Genomic DNA, 7,360 nt, shown 5'->3' with positions numbered 1-7,360 from the left:
ATTTATAGTATGTTAAATAAGGATAAGTGATGAGGGGGGGTAAGGTACATTGTGAAGTTTTTTATGTGGTGATTAAGGAAGGCATTGCTACACAGTTTTGTGCTATTTCATGAAATGCCATTAAGGAAGCAACCATATGGATATCTGGGCCAGAAGTGGTACAGTTATAGGAGACAACTAGTGCAAAGGCCCTAAGGTGAGGGCTTGCCTGGTATGTTAGGAAACCAGAATTCTTAGGAGGCCAGTAGTGTGAGGAAAATGCGAAGAGAGAGAAACAGAGGCTGAGAAGTAGCTGGGTCAGTGACAAATACTCTAGGACTTTGTAGGCCATTGTAAGTGCAGACTTTGGCTCCCACTCTGAATAAAAAGGGAAACCAATGAAAGCTTTTGGGCAGAGAAATAATGTGACATTTTTAACAGATATATATGTATCCTTGACAAATATACACATTTTTTGGCTGTTCTTTAAATTTACATAAGTGATATTGTGCTATACACTTCATCCTGCTTTTGCTTTTGCTTCCTAACACTCTTTTTGAGATATACCCATGTTGCTGTATGTAAATCTACTGTACGATTTCTGACTGCTGTGTAGTATTTCATTGTGCACATACAGCACTTTTTACTTATGTATCCCTCTAGTAACAGATGCTGGCATAGCTTCCAACTCCCTGCTACCACAAACAGTCCTGCATTGAACGTGTTCATATTGGCTTCCTTATGGACTCAGGAGAGAGGTTCCTTTGGGTGTTACCTTGTAGACGGGTTGTGTGTGTGTGTGTGGGGAGGGGTTGTACATTCTTAATTCCGCTAAGATTGTGCTTCAGGATGGTGGCCCAGTTACACTCCCACCAGGAGTACATGATACTTTGTATCTTCTCATGGAATTCTCATTTCGATCCAGTAAGGGAAGTGTAGTAAGGTTTCTTGTGGATGAGGAAATCTGGGTTTAGAGGGATTAAGCAGAAGAGGTTATATAGTCAAGCAGAAGAAACAAGGCTCAAATCCAAAGATTTGACATAATGTTAATTGCTCTTACCTCTATAGTACTCAGCCCTGCCTCTTCCAGAAATGAGATGCGGCATCTGTAAGCAAGGATAATATTATTATTATTATTATTATTATTATTATTATTATTATTTTCAACTCCTTCATTTTTTGATGCCTGGTATAACTCAGTAAGCCTAGATCCCCCATGTGTTTAGCACCAGCATGTATGAGTGTGTCTAATTAGAGTCCTTTGAAGTTCAAGGCAAAATATATAGAATAAAACATTTATTTTTTTTCCTTTTATTTATACTGTTTTCATACATATAAATTTAAATTTTAAATCTTAAGTCTTTCCACATCTCCTTTGTGGTTTCTCTATTCCAAATCCTTCTTTTTTTTAAATATAATTTATTATCATATTGGCTTCCATACAACACCCAGTGCTCATCCCAACAGATGTTCTCCTTAATGCCCATCACCCACTTTCCCCTCTCCCCCACCCCCCATCAACCCTCAGTTTGTTCTCAGTATTTAAGAGTCTCTTATGGTTTGCCTCCTTCCCTCTCTGTAACTTTTTTTCCCCCTTCTCCTCCCCCATGATCTTCTGTTAAATTTCTCAGGATCCACATATGAGTGAAAACATATGGTATCTGTCTTTCTCTGCCTGACTTATTTCACTTAACATAATACTATCCAGTTCCAGCCACATTAATACAAATGGCCATATTTCATTCTTTCTCATTGCCAAGTAGTATTCCATTGTATATATAAACCACATCTTCTTTATCCATTCATCAACTACTCGACACATCTCCAAAGGCAGGGGAATTAAAAAGCAAACATGAACTATTGGGACCTCATCAAGATAAAAACTTCTGCTCTGCAAAAGAATAAAACTTTTAATTGTCTCATGACAGCTAGCTCACAGGCTTGAGTTGTAGTGGGTGATTTTGAGGCTATATATCTATAAAGACTAATTGATTTTCCAAGTTTGGAAACTTTGGGTCAGATTTCCATATTAAACATTAGGTAGATTATATTAAGTACATGTTGTTTGCTAGGCACTGAGGTAAGTACTTTGAAGGCATCATTTCACTTACTCCTCACAATTACCCTACGAGGTATTTACTTTCATTCTTACTTGACTGTTGTGGAAACTAAGTCCCCAGGAGGTGAACTACTTTGTCCAAAGTCATCTGGTATAAGTTGAATTGTGATTTGAACCTGAACAGTCTACCTGCAGAGCCTTAACTCCTAACTACCAAACTGTGCTGCCTTCCTGTAAAGGAAACTTTTAGAATCTCTTCCCTTTGAAATTGAGGACAATTTATTTTCATTTTGGGGTGATTTAGAGCAGTCATGGGAAGTACAGGGCTAATTGGAAAAGAATCTACAGAGAGACAGGATATGAAATTTGAAGATGTCCCCAGGTACCTTCATTATGCCTCCCTCTGTCCCCCAAAGTGAGAACCTTTGCCTAAGGACATGCTACCTAGATTATAGGGCCTGAGCATGATGCCTTCAAAAAAGTAGGGCATGGGTGGTTGGTTACCTGTAACCCAAGGCAGCCTGGTAGTTTTAAACAAGTGTCCTCAAAGGCAAACTATTCTTTATCACCTATGTGTGGCTTATACCTGCCGTGAACAATGTGAAGATCAAGGTTTTATCACAGGTAGATTTTGGTTCACACTTTTCATTTTGATTGACTTCTACAAGGAAGGTAATACCATTTATATCTTTACCTGAGCCAGGTGCATAAAGGTTGCTTGGCTACAAAGTATGTATCTCAAACTCAAGTAGATAGGAATTCTGGGTTATGGGCTCTTTCAGGCTTCTCTTCTCAGTTTGTACATTTGTTCAACAAATATTTATTGAGCTAACTCACAGTCTATTGGAGGAGACAGGCAGCTGAACTGGAATTCTGACACATCAGAATAAATGGAATATGGGGGAAACCCAGGTGCTATGAATGCACACCAGAAGGGCAGCATAAGGGTCAGGGGAGACTTCTGGGGAAGCAACTTCTGAGCTGAGAACTGAAAGAGAATTGGGGGTTAGTATGTGAAGTGCTAATAGGGCATTAGAGGCAAGGGAACAGGGTGGATATGGGATTTTGCAGCTGGAGTAGGAAGTGAGAAGGGCAAGAGGCTGGAGGAATAAGTAAGGGTCAGATGATGTAGGAAGGAAAGACTATGAAGGAAGGAAGGGCAGTGGGGAAGCACTGAAGAGTTTGAAGCTTGGACATGAGTGGGGACACATCAATCACATTCATAGTGTAGAAAGTTCCTTGAGTTAATTGACCTTCCTTATCTGTCTCAGGTGTTTGTTGGTAAATCATAACATTGGAACTGGTGAATGGCAAATAAAGAGTCTAGATGGATTTGTAGAAAGAAGGTCTGACCCATAATCCAAGGGGTCCTCTTGATCATCTATAGAGATTTTTTTTAAGTTTGACCTGGTCTTTCTCTCTTTTGAAACCTCTGACAACATTTCCTAAAATTCTCTCAAAACTAAAACCTGACGGGCTCCTGGCTAGCTCAGTCATTTCAGCGTCCAACTCTTTATTTCAGTTCAGGTCATAATCCCAGGACTGCATTGGGCACCAGGCTGAACATGGAACCTGCTTAAGATTCTCTCTCTCTGCCCCTTTCCCCTGATCCTGCTCTCTCTCTCTTAAAAATAAAAATAAATAAAGAAAAATAAAGAAAACACAAAGCCTAAGTAGGGAGGAGAGGGGGGCTCCATCACTTTGTTTTCTCTGTTTTCCACTAGTTATTTTTAGGACATTCCTCTGAATTGTTCAACTAAAACCTTGTTCCGCTTGTGGAGGGGGACATTTGAATAGCAGCTGGGGGAGGGGAGGAGGAAACACATGCAGGATTTGTTCATTAAGAAAATATAGTTGATATATTCAGATAATACTTTAAGCCAGTTAAAAATAACTCCTTGTGGAACTTAATAGGGAGTTACAAGCTCACAGAACAGGGCAGATTCTGCTGCAGGATGCCAGCAGCTGACATCACAGATGGTTCAAGGTGTTTATAGAGCACAGTGTGGTCAGTGAGGAGACTTTCTGCAGAAGTGAGCTCACCTTCTCGCCTGGAACCCAGAGAGGGAAGAGACAGAAGGAATTGTTTTGGTTGTGAGCTACTGAGCTAGGTGAATTACTTTTTTTCCCTCTACCTATCACAGTCTCATAATAACTGTGAACATAACTGTAGTGAATTTTTGTCTGGTTGCTTTGGGTGAGTTTCATTGAATGTCAGAATTCACAAAATGGCCTTTCTCGTTCTTCTCCCTTCTTAGTAATGGACACTTGGTTGGTTGCTTCACCCATTTCTCCAGTGTTTCCTCACCAGACAGTCTGTAGCTCTCCTTTTTGCAGGTAGTTATAAAGGCCCTACCCCTTTTTCCCTTTTCTCTTTTCACTGTACCCTGGTGGCCAGGTGGGTAAAGGAAGGGTTGGACTGTACATTCTTTGTCATCAATACAGCTAAATGGTAATGCAGAATGAGGATAAAGGGGGCCAAAGTGACATGTGACCTTGGAATCTGATTTGTGGGGCTAAGGGTTTTAAGACCATGGGACCAATATTTATATTTATACTCATGATATTTCAAAAATGGTTCTGTAATTGCAATAAGACCCTCCATTCTGTGAATAAATGTGTCATAACTCATGCCTAAGCACCATGCAAACATCTTGTATGTGAATTATTGTGCAATAAATTCATGCCCTGATGTGTTTTACAGCTTAATTAGTACATAAAGTTACATTAAGTTGACAAACCAAAATGGAATTATGCCATGTATTATGTAAAAGAAGAGAATGTTGGGAGATATTTGGCAGTTTTTCTGGGTGGAAAGCAGGGTTGATTTTTCTATGATGTCCTTTTCTGTCAGTTTCTCTGATATTCAGGCCGTACCAGGTGACATGTGACTTCTGAACTTTGGTTTGTTAGTTGAACACCATTGTTCAGTAAATATTTATTGTTTACCATGTCTTAGGCATTATGGAGGGATAGCGCATAGCAGAAGAAATATGAAGCAGCATCACTGAAGTCTGAGCAACCAGCTGCAACATCCCCAACCCAACCCAGCTTACCTCAGTGTCACGGAACCTGATCTGAGACTTACGGCTCCCTGCTCTCATCACAGCTCTCAGATCCTAGAATCTACTCCAATTCCAGCTAGAATGTTGTGTCAAGCACTTTGCAGATTTGGTCAAAAGCTGGTACGCAGACGTACACTGGAACAACCTGTGGCTGAGACTGCCAGAAGCCTGACCACTTTGGATATAGTGGCCCTGGGTATGGACCATACAATGAATATAATTGTGTATATCCTGCCTGGCGAAGTGGCTAGAGATAAAGCAGGACCATCCATTGTGATCTGCTTCTTGGTGGCTGGCCTAACTTCAGTGTTGACTGGGCTGACCTATGCAGAGATTAGTTCCCGAGTTCCACATTCTGGTTCTTCATATCTCTACAGCTATGTCACTGTAGGTGAACTCGGGGCTTTTATCACTGGCTGGAACCTCCTCCTCATAAATACCGTTTATGTAAGCATTGTGACCCAAGCCTGGATCTTAGTTTTTGACAATATTTTTGGAAACCAGATATTTCAGATGCTGCATGGCAACATCTCACTAAATGTTTCCCGTGTTTTTGCAGATGTTCTAGTCTTCTTTGTTGTGTTCCTTGTGTTGTTATTCATAGGATTTCTGACTTGGAAGATTAGGCAGCTTCCTGTGGTTACCAAAGTGTTCACATTGATGAAAATTATTGTTCTCATTTTTGTCATCATTGCTGGCTTCATTAAGGGGGATCTGCACAACTGGCAGCTCACAGAAGAGGACTACATAAAGGCTGGACTCAATGACACCTCTGGCTTGGGCCCCCTGGGGTCTGGAGGATTTATGCCTTTTGGCTTCGAGGGGATTCTCCGTGGAGCAGCTACCTGTCTCTTTACATTTGTGGGTTTCACTTTTATTATTACCAGAGTTGAAGAAGCCAAGAATCCCCAACATTCCATCCCCAGGGGCATTGTGATTTCACTGTTCATCTGTCTTTTGGTGTATTTTGGTGTCTTTTCAGCCCTTACACTCATGGTGCCTTACTACCAGCTTCAACGTGGGAGCACCTTGCCTGAGGCATTTCTGCATATTGGCTGGGCCCCTGCCTACTATGTTGTAGCTTTTGGATTCCTCTGTCTTTCTATCAACTCCTTTGACTTTATATTCCCCATACATTGGGTGATACGTATGATGACACAGGATGGCCTCCTATTCCCTGTCCTTGCCAGGATCCAAACTGGCACAAACATCCCCATTGTGGCCACTGTGATCTTTGGCATTATTGCACTAGTCATAGTATTCTTTTTTGGGCTCACTGATCTTCTGGGCTTCATGTCACTTGGGCGCCTGCTAGCTTTCTCTCTGCTGGTTTTTGGTGTTCTCATTGTCAGGTATCAGCCTGAGATGCATAATGGGGGAAATGAAGCAGAGGTGCAGGATGGGAATAGAGAAGTTGCAGCAGAGAAGCTGACTCTACAGGGATTACTTTTTCCAGGCAGCTCCATCCCCACTCCACTCTCCAGCCAGGTTGTCTATGTTTGCTCCTCACTGCTTGTTCTGCTCATCATTCTTCTTTGCCTGGTGCTGGCCCAGTGGCCAGTTCTGCTTTCTGGAGACCCAGTGTGGATTTCAGTGGTTGTGGTGCTCCTGGTGCTCATCACTGGGCTCACTGGGGTCATCTGGAGACAGCCTCAGAGCTCCACTCCCCTTTACTTTAAGGTCCCTGGTCTGCCTTTCCTCTCAGTACTGAGCATCTTCATGAATGTTTACCTTATGATGCAGATGGCAGCTGGCACCTGGGCTATACTTGGTGTCTGGATGCTGATTGGGTTTGCTATCTACTTCAGCTATGGGATCCAGCACAGCCTGGTCAATTAACCTCACTTAAGACCAAAACTGTGACCTTGAACTCAGCAGTGCCAGTACATATTTGGTTTGACATCATCACACCCTAATGCAGTCTGGTCTTCCTGTACAATAACGGAACATACTCTTGAGTGCATGGAAAGCTAGGCCTCCCACAGAATGTTAGTGGAGGAACACTAATAGGACTTTGTATTTATTACATAGTGAAGGATTTGTCTTTGCTTTTTCTCCTTTTTTAAATTTTGTCTACTTTTTAATTGTGTCTGTAGCTGCTTACTGGATTTTAAAAAGTTCTTATTAAAAGAGCTAGAAAATTGGTGCCCGGGTTGCTCAGGCAGTTGAGCGTCTGACTCTTGATATAAACTCAGGTCATGATCTCATGGTTCAAGTCCCACGTTAGGTTCTTCACTGACAGCACAGAGTCTGCTTA

At 41.7% G+C, this 7,360-nt stretch overlaps 1 protein-coding gene across 1 annotated transcript; it reads left to right on the top strand.

Annotated features, from left to right (window-relative positions):
- Nucleotides 1-5,086: 5,086 nt before the first annotated feature.
- On the top strand, nucleotides 5,087-7,006 carry LOC123591113 (cationic amino acid transporter 3-like). The gene has a single exon (XM_045464898.1). The coding sequence runs from the start codon at nucleotides 5,185-5,187 to the stop codon at nucleotides 6,940-6,942; it is 1,758 nt and encodes a 585-aa protein (XP_045320854.1). The 5' UTR covers nucleotides 5,087-5,184; the 3' UTR covers nucleotides 6,943-7,006.
- The last annotated feature ends 354 nt before the right edge of the window (nucleotides 7,007-7,360 follow it).

This window comes from Leopardus geoffroyi, chromosome B4 (assembly GCF_018350155.1).
Source record: "Leopardus geoffroyi isolate Oge1 chromosome B4, O.geoffroyi_Oge1_pat1.0, whole genome shotgun sequence".
NCBI lineage: Eukaryota > Metazoa > Chordata > Mammalia > Carnivora > Felidae > Leopardus > Leopardus geoffroyi.
Note: the sequence above shows the minus strand (reverse complement) of the source record. Positions and strands in the feature narration are given on the sequence as shown.